The 22,159-nt window shown below is 57.7% G+C and overlaps 1 protein-coding gene across 1 annotated transcript in view; it reads right to left on the reverse strand.

The window, feature by feature from the left end:
* NFAM1 (NFAT activating protein with ITAM motif 1) overlaps positions 1-13,607 on the reverse strand; it is a 34,225-nt gene extending 20,618 nt beyond the window's left edge. Inside the window, exon 1 of the mRNA XM_070600717.1 lies at positions 13,206-13,607. Coding sequence (XP_070456818.1) covers positions 13,206-13,284 — 79 coding nt within the window. The 5' untranslated portion in view covers positions 13,285-13,607. The remainder of the gene's footprint in view (positions 1-13,205) is intronic.
* Positions 13,608-22,159: the final 8,552 nt, after the last annotated feature.

Consider the following 22,159-nt stretch of genomic DNA (forward strand, 5'->3'; position numbering starts at 1 on the left):
GCGGGGGTGCAGAGGCAAGGGGGAGGTTGTTGCATGCTCCCGCAGGGGCCCAGGTGGGCCACGGAGGACAAGAGGCCACAGGCGTGAGATGAACATTACTCGCCCTGCCCAGCAAGCCCATGCTGCCATCCTACCTGCACACACCGGCCACTTCCTGCTCTGCATCCACCCTGCGTCCCCTCTGCCTGGGGCTTCCACCTCCTCACCTAGCCAACTTCTACTTAGTCCCCAGACTGGGGAACTGCTGCCGACTTCTGTCCACATCCTGCCACGTGGTTCTGGCAGTGGCCTGACCCTGGGTCAGGCTAGTGCTTCCTCGTGAGGGTCAGCGGTTGGAACCCGACCAGAATCCCCAGGGAAGCAGTGGCTGTGCCAGGGCCTGCCCCAAGGCCTCTTCACCTCCTGCTCCTCCTCTCCGTGCATCTAAGAGGCCACCCCAGGCCCGGGGAGGCTGGACGTGCTGTCAGTGCTATGAGACCACCTTCCTGTTTGTCTTGGCAGGAAAACGTTCATCCAATTGTCTTAAAAATTCTCCCCACTTGAGGTATCCCTCTAGAAAATGATGGAATCTGCTAGTGCTATTAAGCCAATCTTTACAATTCTGGGGAAATCTGTAAAAACAGACGACTATTGTTCTGTGTTCTTCTGGAATTCATTATTTTAAGGTGAGAGAGTTAGGATCATGAAAACGCGTGGCCCTGGCTCTGGTCTGACACTGAGAGGAGGACCTCAGACCTTGGATGAAACTGCTATCTCCAGAGTGAAGAGACGAGGCCGTCCCTGCAGATCAGAAGGACCGCCAATCTGGAGACAGCAGGCCAAACAGGGAAGAGCGGGGAGGCTGCAGCTGCAGCAAAGGCAATCTGGCCTGATGACGTAGCTAGTTGCTGCCACTGCCCCTTCTTTTTATTGGGGTGTCAGCACCCCAGAGCCTGGACCAAGCAGCCGGGCTCCCACACTCTCTCCTGGACCTGTGCCTCCAAGACACACCTTCTGGGGTGCAGACTGCTCCAGCTGGCTGCTGAGCATCTCCCAGTTAAGGCTCAGTGCTACCGACAGGTCCACAGTAATTTCCGAGTCCACGAATTCTTTCCAGCTGCCATTTGTTTGTGCCTCCAACAAACCTTTAAGGGGTACCAGCTAGGTCACAGGCCCCATCCAGGACCTGGAGGGGCTCCCTGCCCTGGCAAGGTCCACAGTCTAACAGGGAAGTCTGGCGGGCAGGGCAGGGAACCACTAATTCCGTGTGGGAAGAGGCATGCTGGTGACCTGGGGGTCTGGAGGTCATCAGTGAACTGCCAACAGGAACACACATGTCCAGTGGGGCTGAAATGGCCCAAGGACAGAGGGGGAACAAATGTATAGAAAACACACTCTGGCTGGGTGTGACACTGGCCCTCTGTCAACCAGACACCACGACAATCCCATAAGGCAACTATCATAACCCCATTTTGCAGACAAAAAAAATCAGAGGGTCTTAGAGGCCCAAAGCCATGAGTTCCTATGCGGTGGAGGTGAGATTTGGACCCCAGTTGGTCTGACTGTACTGAGGAAGAAGAGCCAGCAGGCACCCTGGGCGTTGGAGTCAGAAACCCGGCCAAGTGAGACTGTGCGGGGCTAGGAGTGTGCTTGGTGGCACCAAGCACAGGAGATATCAGTTGCTAAAGAGAGGGGTTCGTCAGACTCTGGCAGAAGTCACGGACTTTCCCAACTGGAGGCTGACAGTGGCTGCATGGCAGAGGGCAGGGGTGAGGAGGGGACCTAGATAAAACCGAGGGGCGCCCAGCCTGCCCTGCGTGTGCCTGCTTCTCACCCTAGACCCAGAGGGGCTTCAGCGGGACCCTCACAGAGCTTGAGGCTTGTCCCCTGAGTGCCACAGGATTGGCACAGTGGCTGATGTCTGTCTTGCACCCAGTGATGGCTGCATCACGCTTTGTCCCTTGTTCAGGCAAAGGGAGTGTGTCCCCAGGCGAGAAGGAGGGCAGGGCAGAGAGAGTGGGCCTGGGATCCTCTTAGATTCATGGGCTGCCAAGAGGGGCGAACGGCCCAGGGAGGAGGACTGGGGGCAACCCCGGATTCCTGGGGCTGAGGTGGGACGGAGAGCCACCGGAGCCCGGCTGGCACACCCTGGTGGGAGCTGCCGGGTGGCCCAGGAAAGTGCCCGAGGGAGTCCACTCCAGACCCTGCCAGCGCCCAGATCATGGGGCCACCTGTCCGCAGCAGCTGGCCGTAGGGCTCTCTGCCCCGCCCGCTCTTCCCCCTCCCCTGCTTCCACCCAGCTGACGTGTGGCGAGGGGCCCAGAGGCGCTCACCCCGGTCTCTCACACGGAACCCAGCTGGCCGCTCTGGCGTGAATCAAGTTCAGGATTTGGGCAGTTACTTGGGGCTGGAGATTTGAAGATCTGGGCCTTGTTTGTGACTGTAAGTGACCACAGAACACTGAGTGACCGGAGCAGCCTAGACCAGCCCGCTTTCCCTCCAGGCGGTGGGGGAATCTCCCCACTCTGAGAGGTACGGGCAGCGGGAGCAACATGAAGTTCTGTAGGATAATTCTCCAGGAGGCCTGCGCCTTCTCGTGCTGGCCGGCCAGACAGGCACGGGAAGGAAAGCTCTTCAAGGAGCCTTGAGTGTTCTATTGAGTGGGTGGACGGATTGATTTGATGGGCAAAAGGGAGAGGGGCCTGGAGTGCAGGTCGGAAGAGGAAAGGAGGGGGCAGCAGGGCAGGGAGAATTTGAAGGCCGGGTCCAGGAGAAGTGTTTCTGGATGGGAGGAGTGTGAGCCTGCGTGAATGCAGATGGTGCAGCCCTGGTGGGGGAGGTCCACAGCGGGTGGGAGAGGCCAGGGAGCAGGGACAGTCAGAGACGGGATTGGGAAACAGTCACAGCATGCTGTCTGGGAGGGCCCGCTCCCGAGGGCCACCACCGGAGCCCAGCCCTGCCCCAGAGCTTGGCTGCTTACTGTGCATCTCCTGGTCCTCCTCCCGCCCCACCTCCCGCCCCACCTCCCCCCAGCTGCAAGCACGATCAGTTCCATTGGGCAGCCCAGGCCGCGACTAAGCCCCACCCACCCACCATGCCCCGCCCACCCCACCGTTAGAAGAGATTGTGTTTTCAGGGATGGCACATCCTTGACCCCTCACTTCTGTGCAGTTTCAGGGACTGCTAGGAATTCTTGGGGTGGGCCAGAAATAGGGGTAGGGGGTGCCTGGGAGAAGCCCAGTTTCTGGAGACAGGAGGCCTGGGTTTGTGTCCTGGTTCTGCTGCTCAAAGACCGTGCAACCTTAGGCAGGTGGCTTTACTTCTCTGAACCTCAGCGTCTTCCCCACTACATGGGGAGATTAACAATACTAACCTTACAGGGTCGTCACGAAATTAAATGAGGCCGGGAACACAGCGTGCCTGCCACAGGGCCAGGCTGCCTTTTCCCCAAGACAAAAACGAGGCAGGGAAGTCAGCCCATCCTGAGTCCTCCTGGGAGTCTAGAAAGGCAAATGCCAGCCTGACTCTTCCAACTGCATAAGTGACAGGCCCATGGCGCAGGGCGCACGCAGCACGGAGTGGCCTCTGGGCATGACAGGACCCCGGGGGCCAGCCCTCCTTCCCTGACCAAGCCTGTCTACCGACTTGGGTCCCATGCAGGGCTGGACACAAGGGAACGGGGGACGCCCTGGGGCACAGACCTCGGGTGTGGCCCTCGAGCGTGGCCCTCGAGCGCCCCTGACTGGTGAGCTGCGTGTGGCAGGGGCTCTGAGCTGAGAGCCCTCCCCTAGCAGCCCCCTCCTGCTCTTCCCCATCTTGCTTGTCTGTTGCCCTTGTTGGGAAAGACTTTGTCTACCACCCTGATTCCTTCCTTTTCCAGTTCTTCTTTTGAATCTGTGGCCGCTTGAACTGTGGGTTTGAGAGCTGGTTGGAGGTACCCTACTCCCACTCCTGGCCTGGGGACCCCGTGCTGAGTCCCTGTGGGGAGAGATTTGCAATCAAGGAACTTGACTGGGTGTGTGGAGGGGTGCTCACCCCATCTGACCTCCCCACCTCAGCTCAACACCCCACTTCCACCTCGACAGCTCCGGAATCCAGCTTCCTCCCCTCCCCAGCTAGGGCCCGCCTGGAGCTGCCCTGGGGGAGCCACAGCCATCCTGCTGTGCCCTCCCTGGCCCCGCTGGGCACCCCACCAGAGGAGGAGACCCAAGAAGGAGTCTGAAATCAATTTACAGGGTCAAGACAAGCAGTTAAAAAAAACAGAACATGGAGCATTTCATGCGTAGTAAGGGCATGTTCGTGACTTGGATTCAATTATATTCATACAACTGAGTTCAGACAGGGTCGCGCTATAATGTGCATCCCTTAACTTTGGGCCACCGTTAAAAAACAATTGATAGCCCCTGGCCTAGATGACCCAGTCCACGCTCCAGGCCCTCGCAGACCAGCTCAGTTGCCCTCAGCCCTCGGCTCACCCCCCACCAGCGCCAGGCCTACCTCGAACCTTTGTTGGTGCTATTCCCACTGCTAGGAATGCCCTGCTGTTCCCTGCCTCTCCCCAGGCTGTGGGGTCACCCTCTCGGTCTGCAGGACTTGCTCACCTCCTCCCTGAGCCCCTCCTGGGGGCGCGGCCCTGCCTGCCCAGAGCAGACTCTCAGGCATCACTGTGAGGCCACGTGATGATAAGAGCTGACCTCCCTGGGCACGCTCCCCTTTTCACAGATGAGAAAAATGAGGTTCAGGGAAGGGAAGAGCTTGCCCCAGCAGTGCAGTCGTCAGTGGCAGAGATGGGATTTTAAGCTGGGTCTCCTTGGGTCCTTAACCCCACACTCTTAGCCACTGCTCTACCCTATAGTTTAAAAATCTCAAAGGAAGCAAAAGAAAAAACTCCAATGAAAGAACTGCACTCTTTTAAAGGGAGGGAAAAATTCAGAGGCCATTCCCCAAATATGGGTCAGCTAACAGCATGTAGGGTCTGGGGCAATGGTACTCAGTCCTGACCCTGTAGCATTAGGGGGTCGCCCATCTCAAGCAGAGCTCGTGGCTCCCAGAGCAGAAGCAAGGGGCCCCAGGAGCCCTCTACAGACCACCTTGTGGCCAGGCCAGCCAAGTGTCCAAAGAGGGCTGGCCAGCGTCCATCCCTCCCTCACTGCTGCGATGACATCCCCTCACCCCCAGAGTCTGGCACCTGCCCCATCTCTCTCCACTCTCTCCAGCTGCCCTGGCTTCCTCGATGCTCCTCTCCTACAGATTCCTGGGCTGGGCCTGGGCCGCAGCTCCCCCTCTGCTAGGAACTCAATCCCTCCTATGCTCTGAGCATCAGCATCATCAGCCAAGGGCATGAGAGCCCAGACGTGCTGATCAAAGGTATCCATTCTGACTTAGGTCGATTTTAAAGGAAAACACTTTGATGCCCCAGCTACAGAAGAAAGCGGTTCCCACGGTCTTTATTTTTGGCATAGAGTTTTGCCCTCCAGTTTAATTCTGGCATCTCTCAGAGCTGTGCCTTTTTTCAAGGCCTGTCTGAGGGGCTGCTGGGATGACACAGGTGCAGGGCTGCTGGTTTTAGCACAGGGCTCTGGCCACTGCCTGAGCATGAGTGCCAGGATGCTGCAGAAAACAGGTGGGTCCTTCAGGACACACACCTCAAATAGCACAGGGCCCGGCGGCTGACTGGGGAGAAGCGCAGAGCAGGCATTGGAAGACAGCCTTTGAATGGATGTGTATTATGGAGGTTTTAATGCTGATGCCCTCTGAACGGAGGCATCATACTGGCTGTCACATCTTTCAACACCTCCAAATTACAAAGATGCACACGGATGTGGCTTACCTCGGGGGCTGTTTCTACAGCCAGCCTGTGTCCCGTTCTCACGCCTCCAGACTCTGGACCCTGGGTGCACAGCGAGCATGCGGGGACACAGACCAAGTGCAAAATGTCTAGTGTTTGGTCCCAGAAATGTATAAACTTCACGGGTGTTAACTAGTACTTCACAGCGGACACCTCCCTTTCGGCCCGTTTTCAAAGGCAAGTTGCTCCAAGCTTGGACTTGTTTGAGGGTGTGGCCTGGGGTACCAGGCGACTCGGTTTCTCCCTTTACACCCCACACTACCCTCAAAGAAGGGTGTCAGGTGGAGTGGAGGGTGGCAATAGGGACCAAGAGGTGGGGTGGGGGTCCTGCTCCTAGTCTCTGAATGGGGGCAGGAGAACTGGAGTGAGGGGGATAGATCCTACCAGGGTACCCCCAGAGTGTGTGCCCACGTGAAGTCCCGCCAGGGAGGGCCAGGCTCACCACTGGGAAGGGAGACTGGGAAGTGATGAGATAAAGGGGAGTCTCGGGGCTGCAGAAACCCAAAGGAGGGGACCCCACCCAGCTGGAGAGGGCGAGGGCTCCCCAGAGAGGTGACCCTTAGACTGGGCCCTGCTACTTTTGTAAATTATAATTCTTCAGGTCCCCCCCCATCATAAAAGTGAAACATGCTCACTATAGAAATTCTAGAAATCACAGCAAAGGATCGAGAAGAACATGGAACTTGTCTGCAGGTCTGCCACCCTGGCGTCACAGCTGTGAACGATTTGATCTTTCTTCCCCGTCTCTCACTGAGCTGAACTTTGAAGGAAGAGTAGGAGGCAGAGGAGGGGGAGGGGCACAGAGAGGGGGTTTTAAGCATGAGAAAGCTCCTGGGTGGAGCTGCTAACAGGGCACTGAGTTGGAGAACTCCAGAGCTCTGGTGGAGTTGAAAGAAAGGGTTTGGGGGGTGGGGGGAGTCGTCCTGGAAACCTGGGGGAGCTTCTGGGGGCTTCTAAATTGGGAAGTGACATGATCATATTTCTCGTTAGAAAGATGACAAGAGAAATACTATTGAGTTCCAAACAGCCTTCCTTGGCCCCTAAAACCTCACATTTATGACTCATTCTGTGGGATTCAGTGTGTCCCCCCGCCCGCCCCCGGCCTCCTTTTAAAATTCTACTGCTTCTGGTTGTCAACACCCTAACTCCTTCCTGTAGATGCCTTCGCCCAATCACTTTCATCCCGACTTTTCTTAAATCTCTACCTTCCCAAAGACCCTGTATGTACCCTCCAGACACAAAATCCCCCAGTTGCCCTCCGTCCTCCCCGTCCTCTCCTTCTGCATCCTGCAATCTGCCAGCCCCGTCCCTCCCTCCCAGCCGCCGCCTCCCCTCCCATCTCACGCAGGAGCAGGTCAACAGAGACCCTGGTGGCTCAGCTGTGGCTCCTGCTGGTTCTAGCCGTGACCCTGACCCTGCAGACAGCTCCCTCTTTGACCTTCTCCCTCCCCCCAGGGTCCTCCCAGCCTGTACCTTTGCCCTTTGCCCTTCGCCCTTTGCCCTTTTTCTGGCTTTTCTTATATAGCCCACCTCTTAAGTTTCTATCCTTGTTCCCTGGCTCTGTCCACACCCTCACTTGCCCCAGGTGAGCTCAGTCACCCCCCTCATACCTCTGAGCTCCATAGCTCAGAACCCCAGGTGACTACCTGGGGGGTAGGGCCTGGTCCTTGGGTTTGTCAGGGCCTGGGAGAGTGGGTCAGAAAGGACACTGCAGGGAAAGAAGCAGTTTGACCTTGACCAACAGTTTGGAGTCACCAGGTGGGCAAAAAAGAGGACATCTTCCAGGCCAACACCAGGAGCAAAGGCTCATGGGAGGTGGTCAAAGAGCAGGGTGGGGGCTGGCCCAGTGGCATAGTGGTTAAGTTGGGATCCTGGGTGCAGACCTAGCACTGCTCATCAAGCCATGGTGTGGTGGTGTCCCACACAAAATAGAGGAAGACTGGCACAGATGTTAGCTCAGGGCATATCTTCCTCACCAAAAAAAAAAAAGAAAAAAGTGTGGTATGAGAGAAGTGGGCAGGAGCCTGGCCGGGGGCAGGGCCTAGAGGGTCTTATCTAAATGCATTTCGGGGCAGTGCGGCTGTCTGCAGCCATGCTCCAAGGACACATGGTAATCATCCTTATACATATAGGTTGACTCCTGGTCCCCTAGCTCCTTAGGACAAGGTCCGAGAAGGGGAATTGCTGATTCAAAGAAGATGCATATTTTAAATCTTGATATGTGTTGCCAAGTGGCCCTGAGAAATGTGACCTGGACCCTATGACCAGCACTGTAGGCACCTCCCGTGCCTGCATGCTGACCGGCTGCCTGATGGGAGGCTGCGTGATGGAAGGCTGCCCCTGCCCTTGGGCTTGGGCTGCGCTCACTCTGGGGCCCCTCCCCTGTCCCTTGCGGCAAGCAGAGTTCTGGCCCTGAGCCTCAAAGGAGCCCCAGCTCCAGCCCTCCCCTCTCTCCCCCACAGCCCACGCAGTCCTGGTGTGGGAAGGGAGCAGACACCTGCCAGGCCCACCACACCACCTTGTCCCCATAATCGAGGCCTCACGGTCCCTCCCCGAGGGGTCCCAGGTGCCAAGCCCTGGGGCCATTGGTGGTCCTGGACGTGCCTTCCTGTCGCCACTGGCAAGAGGCCTGATCGGGGGGTGCTGAGCACCATGACAGGGAAGTAGGGGTTCAGAGAGGTCAGGAGGCTTGGCCAAAGTCTCCTGGGACTCAAACTCAGGCAGTCAAACTGTCCTTGCCAGGGGGCCAGGAACTCCGCCTGCCAGTTTCACCTTACTCCCTCCCCGTCCACCCCTCCAGGCTCCCCCTGAATTACCCTCTTCCCTTCCTCTGGCTCCAGCCCCCACCCCAGTGCCTGACACCTGCACTCCCACCATGGCGAGGCCATGCCCAGACCCACAGTGAGCAAGGAAGCAGGTGGAGCGCCAGAGGGAGCAGGTGGAGCGCCAGAGGGAGCAGGTGGAGGGCCAGAGGGAGCAGGTAGATGGCCAGAGGGAACAGGTGAAGGGCCAGATCCTGTTTCCGGGTCCACATTTACCCAGCACTCCCTCGTCCATTCTCTCACTCATGAGACATGAGGGTCTTGTTACTCCACCTGCACCAGAGGAACCCAAGGCTCAGGGAGGACGAGAGGTCCATGCCTGCCCCACCTCATCAAGACCACCCCCTGGGCCTCAGGTGCCTCTCCTGGTGGCATAACGTCTCTACCTGCTCAGAGCGCCCTCTGGGATTGTCTGTGGCTGAGGAATTCGTCCTGCTATTGTTAGCATTTTCTGGGCATGCCCAGGTGCCGGGCACCGTGCTGGGAGTCAAGGATTCAAAGCCAAGTGAGTCCGAACATTTCCTGCCCTCTCGACGCTCACAGTCCACACAGGCAGGCAGACAGCACCGAGAGAAGCGGCCTGAATGGGAACATGGCCCCTGGAGGCACCAAGCACACGTGTGTCTGGAGACACACACGAGTGTGCAAAGCCCCAGACCAGAAGCTCCTGAAACACTGACCATAACGATGTAAATCGCAGTATGTTCATTCAATGGGCCCTCAACAGCAGGGGTTTACAAACGTGTTCTCTAAAGGGCCAGATAGTAAATATTTTACACTGTGCTGGCCATATGGTCTCTGTCACAGCTACTCCGCTCCGCCGTTGGAGGGTGACAGCAATCATAGATGATCTATGAACGCATAACCATGGCTCTGTTCCAATAAAACTTTACTTATGGACGTGGAAATGTGAATATTGTATAAATTTCACATGTCGTGAAATATTCTTCTTTTGATTTTTTCCCCCACCCATTAAAAAATATAAACACCATTCATAACTCGCAGGTCCTACGAAATGGCAGTGGGCTGGATTCAGACCAAGGGCCGCGGGGAGCAACCCCTGCTCTTTAGCAATGAAAATAAACAAACTTCAGCCACATCGTCAACTGGAGACATCTTAAAAAAATATCACATTGAGCGAAAGAAGCAGGTCATGAAAGGATAGACGCAGTATCATTCTGATTATACAGAGTTCAAAAACAAGCAAGAGTCCTCTGTATCATTTAGGGATGCGCACCAAAGGATAAAACTATAAAGAACAGCCGGGAGGCCACTGCCCTGGAAGTCAGGATGGTGGTACCTCTTGGCGGGGGAGGGGGGCGTCTGGGGGTAGGGGCCCAGGGGCTCTGGGCACTGGAATGTTCTCTCTCTTGACCTGGGTGGTAGTCACGCAGGACCTTGTCTTGTAATATTTATTGCACTTTTCTGTGCCTGTATTATATTTCACAAGTTAAAAAGGGAAAGCAATGACAATAGGACCTATTGGAACAGCGTCTGTACCCCTACCTGACAGGCATTTATAATCCACCTGGAATTGTATCCCAGTGGGAATCATATCCCGCGGCTCTGCTGAGAGCCGGTCCTCTCATCAAACGGAACCGCCCTCCCTGCGCTCTGCCTTCTGGCCTCCCAGCCTTTATTCCTGCTGTGCCTGCCACCCACCCACCTGCTCCGTCTCCTCCCCATCCCGGCTGGGCCCCGCTCCGTCAGCCCCTCCAACACTCCCCCTGCCCCACCTCCAGCAGGGAGGTGCTTCTCCTCCGCCTGCCACAGAAGCTCTTTATTGGGATTAGACGAAGATGAAAAGCAGAGGCCAGTGCTGACAGCGGCCGGAGCTGCAGGAAGGGAAGCAGGAGGCCCCTGAACATCTTTTGGATGACAAAGAGAGTGGTGGCACCTGAGTCCAGAGCACATGGGGGAGGGGAGGCAAACCGGCATCCGTGACTCCACCTCAGGCTGTGTTCTCCAGGTGGCTCTCACAGTTTCCAACAGGCTGAGAGTGGGGGCTGTGGCTTGTTCACCTCCAGGTCCCCCCAGTGCCTAGAACTGGTCCTTCTCAATGGATATTTAAGAAATAAATACAGCCCAAGAGCTCTGGAAAAGCCAGGAAGAAAAAGGGGACTGATGATTGTTAAAGACCCCGAGGCTCAGAAAGGTTAAGTGACTTGCCTGAGGTCACACAGTAGTCAACATAAAAAGGCATTGCACCTGGTCTGTCTGGTCCGAAGCCCTTGGAGGTCACTGAGGCCCGGTGGAAGCAGGGCTAGAGCAGGCGTCCAGCTGCTCTCAGGAAAGCTGAGCCTCAGGCTCAGAGGAGTCACCTCCGGGGGAGAGTAGTTGCCCATGAGACCACAAGTGGCTGCTGGACCCTTTGAGGAAAGGAGAATTTGCAGAGGGCTCAAGAGACCAGAGGCGAGCAGGCCTGAGTCCCAGCTCACAACAGGAGAAGGATGGGGAGCAGGAGAGGTCCTGAGACGCTGGGCGCTGGAGACCACTGGAAAGGCGGAGCCGCCCCGAGGAGCCCGTGGGCTCCCCAAGATGTCGAGGCAGCCAAGCGAATCTCACAGCTCAGATTCAAACTCTGGCTGAAAGCCCCGGGCCTGCATTCAACCCTGCATCACGCCGGGGTTCAGGCAAACGGCGCATTGACCCTGGGCTCGGAGCCCCCTGTGGACTCAGTGGAGGGGACCGGCTGGGCCATGGTGCTCCATCTTGGCGGTTCATGGAGCTGGTTGCCCAGGCGGATGGGTGAAGTCAGGGGAGGTTGGGGGATGTGGGAGAGGCCAGATTCCTTCCATCAAACCCTGGAAGCTCAGAGACAGGAGGGTGGGGGAGGGGCGGGGAGCCGGGCGCCGCAGGGGCAGGACCAGGACCAGGAGCACTGGGGTGCTGCGTGCTGCTCCAAGAGGTTCTAGGAGACCGCGAGGGTGTTTTCCTCTGTTGTGAAAGAGCAGTTTCTCTTTTGTACGACGTTTGCTGCAACACTGGGGAAAATTTGCGGTTTGTTTGTAGTGAAGACGGTTACAAAGCGTTTTTCAAAGCAGCACCCCAAAAAGTCTCCCCTGCTAGGTTACTGGAATGTGCCGGGTCCCTTTTGGGGAGAAGCGACCACACAAAAAGAAATGAAGGGAATTAAGGGGGAATTAAGCTAAAAGTGACTAAGTGAGAGTTCAAACGCATTGTCACCAACAAGCTGCATTTCCTCGGGCCATCTTTGCACCCAGCCATGGGGGGGCAGGTAGGAGGGGGCTTGAAGTGAGCCAGATTAAAGGACTGAAGGAGATGATGTGGCAAAGGGCCTGGCCCCCCAGGCCTGTGGTAAGGACCCCAAAGTCTGCTCTTGCCTCCCAGGGCCAGGGGGTGGAGGAGGGGGGAGAGGAAATTTTTCTGTGAAGAATGTTCTTTACAAAGAAACGCAAGAGCAGCCCCAGACCCACTGCCAAAGGTCCTGGCTCCGGGCTTAGGCTGACTCTTAGGCTGACTTGGCTCTGAACCTGACCTCTACTCACCCTCTGGGCCTTGGGCAAGCCACCTGGCCTCCCTGTTCTTAAACGATGCCAGTGGGGACAGCACCCAAGGGTGCCTCGAGGGGGGCTGAGTGTGGTAAGTGCCTGAAGCAGCTAATTCATGATCATAAGAATAGCTGTTATTGGTCATGGTACAAAGGAAAGGCAGAGGATGAAGCAGAAGGTGGGCAGCTCCTGGAAGCCCCGTTGAAGTCTAACAGGAAGCAAAGGGCCTGGCCTGCACAGCAGGGCGGGGCCTCCTGGGAAAACAGGAGCGCCAGACCCGCTTGGGAGAGCCAGAGCGGAGGGAGCCCTGTGTGGGCAGCCCTGGCGAGAGTCACTCCTGGGGATTCCACGGCCTGGACGAACTTGCCCCAAGGCCACCCACCCCAGGGTCTGGCTTGGATGGAGGCCACCCCGCTTCTGAGGGGCCTGGGACCAGGGAAGGAGAACAGCGTGGGCCCCCACGAAGGCCTGGCTCCCCTCGTAAAACAATGATGTGACCTCTGGCTGCATTTCAGGAAGTGGGAGGTGCGACCCTTTCTGGGAACAGTGACAATTTTGTGCCCCGGGCAGAGCGCTTCCGGTGGCCCCAGCTGGCCTCCCTTGCTCTCCTGGGCTACCACGGGGGAGAGGGGCTCAGCTGCTTGGCGCGTTCAGTTCAATGCAGCCGCTCCCCCCCGAAAAGCCCTTGAGGGTGAGCTGTTCCTCCTCACTGACCCTCGCCCGACCCTGCAGCCCCCTGGCCGCGACAACACCCCTCCCCCCCGCCCCCACCTTGTTCCAGGGCCAGGAGGTCAGGCCGCCTGGCAGCGAGGCTGCTAACCCGCTGCCGGGGGAGCGCTGCCCCGGCCCCTTCAAACGCCACCTTGGCGAGGCGTTAGCTAAACATCCCCCGGTGCCTGAAGGCTCCCCTGTGAAGGCGGCGATGTTCAAACGCAGCCAGCAAATCCCCCGAGACAGCCGGGAATTAGCCGCCCGGGCGGCGGATGAAAGGCGCTCTGATGCGCAGAGCCGAGCGCGCGGAGCCGGAGCCCGCGGCCCCCGTACCTGCGAGCGGCAGCGTCCAGGGCAGCAGGAGCAGACCCAGGAGCCCGGGGCCCCGCCGCCGCGCCGGCCGCCTCTCCATCGGGGCCTCTTGCTCGGTGTCCCTCCTTCCTCTTTTGTTTACAGGAGAGGACAGCGTGCTGGCAGCCACAGTTCCCCTTCTCGTCCCCACCAAGCTCCTCCCTGGCCGCCGGTCGGCTTCCTCAGAGCCTGGACTTCCACAGGAGGAGCTGAACAGCCCCAGGGCAGGCGGTGCCAGGTGAGGGACCTGGGGCTCACCCTCGTCCCAGTCCACCCAGTGCAGTGGGCTTCTCCCCTCCTCCGCCCTGTCCCACCCAGATGGTGACAGAAGGAGCACAGGATTTGCACAAGTAACTCCAGGGCTTGGTTTAGCTGCTCACGTCTGAAACTCTCAAAACGACTCTGTCCACACAAACCTCCCCTTGGAAACAGTCCAGGAGCTCCTGATAATATGCTCATCAGAGAACAGGGTTTGGGGTCGTGGTGGAAGTGGTCAGGAGAAGGGAGGAGGGGCAGGTGCTGATGGAAAAGGGGCGGGCAGTTAGGGGGAGGGTGGGAGCCACAGGCTCCAGCCCTGCTGGGTGCCCACCGCCTCCAGGGCAGAAGGTCAGGCTGCCCGTCCTCATTAGCCCAGGGAGGGCCACTGTGGGTCCCCTGCATGGTGGGTCTCCCACACAGTGGGTCCCTAGCGCATGCCTCCTCTGACTCACTTCAAAAGTCTTTCCTCTCTGCGGCTTCCCAAAGCTGAGCTCACGCCCTCCCCCCCACCCCCCCCCAGACACAGGCACTGCTTCCCCTCTGGGCCCACACCACAGCCCTATCCTTGCTGCCAGCAGGCACCAGTGCAGGACAGTCACTATGCTGCCTGGACCCCTTTCCCCAGCAGGCTGGGAGCCTCAGCATCCTGGAGCTCAGCCCCGGGTCCAGGTGGATGGGAAGGGGACAGATGTTCGTCTGTGTGTCTGGAGTGGCAGAGGGCAGGGGTCTGGGGTGGTGGTGAGGCACCCGCATGCCGGCAGGGAGGAAGCTGGGGCAAAGGTGGTCGAGTTTAGCACATGCACTGCACTGCCCCTCCTTCTTTCATTAGTGCTCACTAACCCTCAAGACAAATGTGACTATCTCAGTTTTGCAAAGGAGAAAACTGTGCCCCCAAGAGACAAACAACTCGCCTAAGATCAGGCCAGGTTCATGGGGCAGGAATTTTACGCCCAGCTCTGTGAGGCCTGAGCCTTTCTCTCCACCCCCATGCAGCCCCTAGTGATGGCATGATGGGGTCCAGTTTCCAGCCTTCGTCCGCGTGCTTTCCCCTCTGCCACTTTGCACATGAAGGGTGAAAGCCAGAAGATGCGTCGGGAGGGTGCAGGCAGGAGCAGGGACCGCCCACCAGGTGAGGAAGACGTATGAATGCAAGACGTTTCCTGCCAGCTGGGGGGCGGCGGGGACCCCAGTGGTATTGACTGTTGATCCATCACTGTGATACATGATCGCATATGTCACAGTGAGACACCGATAATCTGCTTCACACTGTTTCCCAGCTTCTGGGGGGAGCAGGTTGTCTAAGCACCTCGATGCCATGGTGATCGACGTCATGTTAATGTCTCCGTGCACGGAGGGAGCGTTTTAAAGGCATCGGTCTGCGCCTCCAGGAGTCTCTTTACGACTTGGCATCGAGAGGAGGCTGAGTGCCAGGCTGCCTGGAAACACGGGCTCGGCCGCTGCCTCTGCTCCTGCCTGTCTGCCCTGGGGCCGCTCTGCCTCTCACACAGAGCCCTCGGGCCCCCTCCCGGGGCAGCCCAGGCTCCAGATAGGCACCCCCAGAGCCCCAGGAGCTTTCCGGCCCCTGGGCCTGGATCCTGTCGAAGGCCTCCTGTCTGCCTGGGGCTCCTGTTTGTCTTCTTCCTCTCTGACTCCCCTGTTCCTAGGACAATGCTCGCACTCAGTATGTGCTCAGTAAATACTGGTGCATGAATGGATGGATGAATGAGCATAAAGTGGGGGTAAAGGGCCTTCTCCCAGGCTTGTGTGAAGGTGGGTGCTAACATCGAGCATAGCACACAGGAGGCTCCCAACAGGCCTCCCTGGGATGGCTGGACTCCGGGGTGGGGTGGGAGGAGGCCCACGTTCCCCCAGCCAGGCCCTAGGCTGCAGAGCGCAGATGCCACTGGAAAAGAAGAGGCCAGGGATCTCGAGTCATTGAGTGTCCCTGGGGGATGGTGCATTTCACACTTGCTCTCATCCAGTCGTCTGTCTTCCTGTCCGTCCATCCATCCATCCTTCCCTTCACATTTTGTTGGGCACCTGTTCTGCACCAGGCACTGGCCTCAGCAGAAGGACGCAGAAGTGAAAGACCCCAGCTTCGAAGAGCCCACGTCCAGGGTGGGAGAGCAGTAATCCCAGCGCAATTAAGCAATAACATGGCAGTTCAGAGCAGTTACTAAGCACCAGACAGTGTTCAAGATGCTTTTAATCTACAAATCAATTTAATCCTCACTGCAATCCTGCAAGGGCGGTCCTAGAATCACTTACACTTTACAGATGAGGACACTGAGACACAGGGAGTGAAAATAAAATTTGCCCCAAGGTCACACAGCTGAGAAATGTGTCCAGGGGAAGTGACTCTGAGAATGACCCCAGCCTCTGTGCTCCTAACCACTACTCTAGCCTGCCTCAGTGGCAGAAGTGTGCATAGAGGGAGGTGGGAGAAGAAGTGAATCGCTGGGGGCGAAGAAAGGAGGGGGTGCCCAGGAGGGCTTCATGGAGGAGGTGGCAGCCCTGAAGGAGGAGGAAATGGGGGAGCACAGATGGCCTCTGCAGTCCTGAGGTGCCTTGTCCACACAAGGGCTAAAGCTTTCCAACTGGACCTCCGTCGCTGGCCTCCGTTTTCAGTTTAGCTCCTACATACCCTTATTAAGTGCCTGCTGTGTGCCAGGCAGTGGAGGTACAAAACATAAGCCACGGTTTTGATCTCAAAGGGCTCCCCATCGAGGAAAGAGAACAGAAGCCCCAACAGGACTTCCAGTGCCCCTAGGGAGCGAAGGTGGTGAGCGAGTGAGGGCGAGGCCCCCGGCCTGGTGTGCTCGGTTCTGATGCTCAGGAGCTGCCGTCTCCTCTGTGTCTCCTCCCCAGGCTGCACTGTGGGCAGTGGTGCACAGGAAGCAGAAGTGTAGTGGGAAGGGGACCCGTCTCCTCCTGCTCCCGCTGCGGGAAGTCGTTTCCTTCCTCCCCACAGACTTCAGCACCAGGAGGAGCCCACCAGTTGGAGGGGCCCCTCAGAATGACCCTCTGCACTGGCCTGGTGGCTGAGCTTTACAGCATCTCACTCCTCGGGTCCTCGGGGTCCCCGCGGCCTGGGAGTACCAGGAGCGGATCCTTCAACTCCTTGTTTCCTCCCGTTCTCTCCTCAAGCTCCCCCGCCTTGGAGAGGGCGGCCTCCCTGCACTCCCAGCCACACCCGGGTTTGCCTTTGGGGTCCCCCTTTCTGTACTATGTAGCAGTCTGCACTTGGGGGGCGCTGACCCCCTCACCACGCTCCGGGAGTGGACTGGGACAGTCCTACCCCCTGGGGCAATGATTCGGCCCCTGGGAACAGGCTGTGACTCATTTGTGTCACTTCTGGAAAGAGACCCATCTAGTTGCGTGCGGGGCTGGCCCACACTGGACGCCTCCTTTCCAGGGAGGGAATGAGCTGCAAACCTGCATGGAGGCTGCCCACCCTGCATGCTGCTGGGGGATTCCTGCCCGGGCTGGAAGGCTCACCTGGCCGGTCCCCAAGGTCCCTGCTCAGTTCAAGCTGCCCTGTATACTCGCTGTTTATTAAGTGTCTGTGTCACGCCAGACACAGCTCTAAAGGCTTTTCTTGTACTGACTACTTCAGGCTTCCCAGAGACCTCATGTGGGTGGGTGTTATTATTGTCCCTATTTCACAGATGAGGAAACTGAAATTCTGAGGGTGAAAGCCACTTGCCTGGGGCCACACAGTGAGTAAGCAGTGGATGGGGACTTGAGCTCCCAGGATGGCCCTTGAAACACTATGCAATTCACTGATTCTCCCAGCGGGGCTGGTACTACAACCTTCATCCTACAGGTTTAGTGTCGGAGAAAAATAGAGAAAGTGGCCTGCGCGGGGTCACAGCCGGACTCAGAGGTGTACCTGGGCCCAGAGTCCAGGGTTTTCCTACTGGACGTGCACCCAGAGTTAGATAAGGCTCTCCTGGCTAATTCTGTTGGGAGGCAGCAAGGAGCTAGTGTCCTCTCCCAGCCCCTGTCACATTGGAAATAATCCTAAAGATCTGAAAAAACAGAGGTGGCATTATTTTTCAATATTATTCCATGTTCACCAGGTGCCAAGGCCTTGTTAGGATTAGGCTCTTGGTACAATGGGTCCCCAGGACACAAGCACAGACCAGGAGCCTTGTCACTGGAGGTCCTCCCGTGGCAAGTGCCAGAGCCTTGATGGTCCCCCACTACGGGTCCCACCTCCTTCGCCTCCAGCCCCACCTGGATAGCCCCCCAACGTTGTCCTGTGCTAATGGTGCCACCTGGTGGCACATGTGGGAACGCTCTCCCCTGAGATGACTCTCTCCTTGTTGCTTCTTCCCCCTCTAGGGGTCCTGGGCTGCCCAGAGGCGGCCACCCAACAAGGTCCCACCAGGGCTTGAGAGGTGACATGATGGAGTGGTGGAGGGGGGCAGGGGCGGGCAGGACCAGGAATGTGCTGGGGGTCCTGTGAGAATGCGGTACAGGTCATGCCGGCTGTAGGACCCCACCCCGCCTCTCCAATCTCTTCCTGGGCACCCACAGGAGCCTCCTCCAGAGCACGCCCCGCTCTGTTCTAACAAGCTGCCTCAAAGAGACACTTTATAAACTCCTCTTGGGCAACCTTCCTCTGAGCCGGTTATTGGCCGCCAGGCAAACCAGTCCCGCGGCTTTGCAGTCACCAGGGGAAACTTTCCGGGCAGGGTTCCCCAGAGTGACTTCAGCCAATTAAGGAAACAATTAGCCTCCCTTGAGGCTAATTCATGCATTGTCACTCCACACAGTTCCACCTTCTGTGGGACAGAGGGCGTCAGTCCCCTGTGGGCAGTGGGGTGTGTGTGGTAGCCGCTAATTATGCACATCCCTGGCCCCGCCCCAGAGATTCAGCTCCCGGGGGCTTTGGGAAGCCAAGGCGTCTGTGTCTTAACAGACCCAGGTTCTCACACTTGAGAACCTGCCGGAAGCAATTCCCAAGGCAGATCCCCAAGGGGCTAGGCAGGGTGGTGGTGGCTTCCAGGAGGCCAGCTCTGAAGGGGCCACGGCCAGGAGGAGCCCTTCAAAGAGATGTGGTAATCCCTCCCTCCGTGCTTCCTCCCTCACTTGTCCCCCTCCCCGATCCCTCCCTCCTTGGTGTCCTAGGGATCTACGGAGAGCCCCCTAAGTTTGCATCCTGACCTTATCTGCTAAACCAGTGGGGGCCGTTTCCTTATCTACAATACGGGAGTGAAATACCCGCCTTGAATGGACGCGATGAAGAGCAGTTGGAGGAACAGAAGTGAAAACACTTTGCAAAGAACAAGATGTTAGTTGAAAGTAGCTGTTCAGCCTTAGACCTTTACTGGGCCTCTTGGGGAATTCGCAGAGAACGACAGGGTCCCCAGAGGGAGACACAGCAGGTACAGACCCCAAGGGTGTGTGATAAGGGATGAGGAAATCTGTGGGGGTAGCCGGTCTTGGGGGGCAGTGGGGAGATCTTTGGGAAGCGGGGAAATGGAACAGGAGGAGGGGCAGGAGGGGAGGCCCTCGGGGCAGCAGCATGGAATCTGGTCCTGGAGCCCATCGCTGTCAGGGCTCCAGAGGCTGGGGGGGGGGGGAGGTGGGGGCCGTGGCGGGGCAGGGCTTCTCCGGAGCACTCTCCCACCAGCTCTGCTCACCTCTCCTGCTCTCCCCGCTCCTCTCTGCCCTGCAGGTTCTTCCTCTCACTTCTCTTCCCAGCCCCCTCAGGCCCCAATGGGGAGACCAGCATCAAAGTCAGAGGCCTTAAGTTCACAGACAGCAAAGAACCCAGGCCAGCAACTCTAATCCGTACAGGAGTCCAGAAGTCCCTCCAATGACCCAAGAGGAGCTTTGGTTCTCTTGTTCATTCACTCAACAAACCTCTCCAGGGCATTGCTCTGGGCCAGGCCCTGTCCTGGGCACCCTCCATCTAGGGCAGAGCTTGACACTCACAGACCTAAGTCACAACCTAGTGGGAAGCCGGCATGAAGGGGACACAAGCCCAGAGCAGGCGGAGCCTGTCGTGGGAGCCAAGCCCACAGCATTCCCAAAGTCTCGGTGAGAAGCTTCCAGGAGTAGAAGAGAGAGGCCAGCAGGAGGGGCTGGGCTGTCAGGTCCAGGCTGAGAAGCTGAGGCAGCAGGAGAGTGGCCCAGGGGAGCTGGACTGAGGCTGCCTCCCTCCTCCCCATCCTCTGATGGAAAGACCTTCTCTCTCCAGTGTCAACATGAATAAAACCGTTTATTTTTCTGCTAAAAAATTACTGGTATTGCAACTAGTATCGATGTCTATTGTTTTCATTTCACATGAGCAAATCCTCGGCCACCCTCAAGTGAAGCAGCTTTCTGGCCATTCCTGGAAGCCTGGCACCACTTACATTATGGTTTCCCAGGGGCCCGGAAGACAGCTCATTTGGAAGTTAAGAGACTTCTGCGTTCATCAGAGTGACAATCCCGTTCTGTACAAAGTGCCCTGTGACGCTTTTTGGGACCAGAAATCTCCAAGGGATGTGCTGGTTGACAATGCCCACCGTCTGTCCTTCATCTGGATAAAAAAAGAAAGAGAAAAAGTGAGCTGTACGGTGATACTTCCACTAGGTCACAGCAGACGAGCAGCTGCCCTGGGGCCCGAAGATTTCACTCACCCAGAAGCCTCCTCGCCGGGAATCCCCCCACGCCTGCTGAGGATCAAAGGAAAGCATTTTCAGGCTTTTTTCGTCTGACTTGGGCAAAAGTATTCCTGAGCAGCAGCCCGGCCTGGCGGGGAGCCCGCGCCTGAGTCACGGCCTCCCGCGGCCTGCTGGCCATCACTCTTCCTTTCTTTCCTCCCTGCGTCCATGTGCTGATCTTCATGTCAGCACCTTCAGGAAGATGAGACGCACAGAGGGCTGGGCCATCACTGAGCTGCCCATGGGACGGGGGCTGGGCTCCCTGCCAGAGGCCACTGACTTCAGAGTGGGCAGGAGGCCCTTGTTCCTGGCCGAGGGCCCGGACCCAGGCAGGGGTCCCCTCATTCCTCACCCACAGCCTTCCTGCCTCCTCTGACACCAACATCCCCGGGTGCCCCACTGCCCACTGCTGAGCCTGGCCAGTGTCTGGGCGTCGGGGGAGGAGGTGGCCAAGGATGGAATGGACACTCATCTTTGCCAGACCCCAGGCTTGCCTCCATCCCCTCAGCTAGCCTGCCAGCAGGTTCTGTTGTATCCATATCTTGCAGATGAGGAAACTGAGTCTCAGAGAGGGCAAGTCGCATTTCTAAGGCCACCACAGCCAGCGAGGGCAGAGCCAGGGTTTGACTCCAGTTTGGCCCGCTCACAAATGCTGCCATGTAACAACTGCTTGTTGTGTCTCCACACCCTGGCTGGACCATGAGCTCTCTGTGGCCTCTTCTGCTCCAGCCCCTCACCTGCTCCCCTGGAGCAGCCCTCCCTCCAGGGGGATGACACCTCCGTCTTTGCAGGCGCTCAGGCCAAGCACATGGATCTCTTGAATGAACGAATGAATGAATGAATGGGAAACTGGGAGAGGAGTCCCCATGTCAGGCCTTTTCCCTTAATACAGAGGAGAGAAGGGGCCCACAGGGAATTCTAATCAAATCAATAACAGATAAAGATGACTTTGGTTACACACTGGTAGAAAGTGGATGTCAGAATCTGAAAGCACAGAACTTGGTCCTGCTTAGGAAAGAGCTGGCTACCGTGTAGAGCTACAAAGTGGTAGGAAAGCTGGACTCCGAACGCAGTGCTCCCTCCAAGTCAGTTCCCCAGGTGTTTAATGGGTGCCACGGGGACAGGGCCCTGTGCTTGGTGCTGTGGACACAGGAAAACTAAGACACTGCCCGACCCCTCCCTTACTCCCAAAGGGATCCCGGACCCTCAGGTCACAGTCATCACTGTGTCACTCCAAGGGACACAGCGCAATGCGGAAGCCAAGGGGGAAGGGAGGGGTCAGGCAGAGGTCAGCAGAACTGTGGCCCTCCCTGGTTCTAGACAGATGCCTCCCAAGAGTCCCCTTGGAGTTGGGGGTGGGGCTGACCAGCCACTAGTTGACCCCCCACTGCACCTGCTTGATGCCCCAGGAAGCCCCTCACTCCCCTGGGGATGCGGAGGCCACCGCAAGTGGGTCCTCCTGTGCGGTAACGCATGATGCTGACTAACGTCTGCTGCGCACCTGGCACAGCCCTGCCCTCCCGGAAGAGGCCATCAGGACGGCCCCAGGGAGACGGACTGCTTTGTCAGACCCTCTCCCCGGCTCCTCTGCCCCATTCTTATCCCAACCCCCACATCATTGGCTGAGAGTGTGCGAGGGTCACTCCAATTTAGAAAATGGCTTTTTCAGGCTCTGGCATCCACCCCTGAGAGAAAGCTCAAAGTTTAGTCGAGGATAATACTCCGGAACTTAGCCTGGCCCGTGGGAGAAGCTGAGGCCATCTTTGTGGCATACGCGTCAGAAAAAGATGTGGGAAGGGGACCGAGAACTGGCACCTGCTAAGGACGCAGGAGGCCTGCAGGCACTCTGCACAGGCCACCACACAGCCCCCGTGAGAAACTTGATCCCCGCTCGACAGGGAAGGAACCCCAGGTGACAGAAGTGAGTCAGCCAGGATCCCGCAGTGAGGCTGTGGCCGGGCCAAGCCCGTCTCTTCTCTATGAACCGCCCGTTCTCGGCATAGGAACTTGGGATCTGAG

This window comes from Equus przewalskii, chromosome 29 (genome assembly GCF_037783145.1).
Source record: "Equus przewalskii isolate Varuska chromosome 29, EquPr2, whole genome shotgun sequence".
Classification (NCBI taxonomy): domain Eukaryota; kingdom Metazoa; phylum Chordata; class Mammalia; order Perissodactyla; family Equidae; genus Equus; species Equus przewalskii.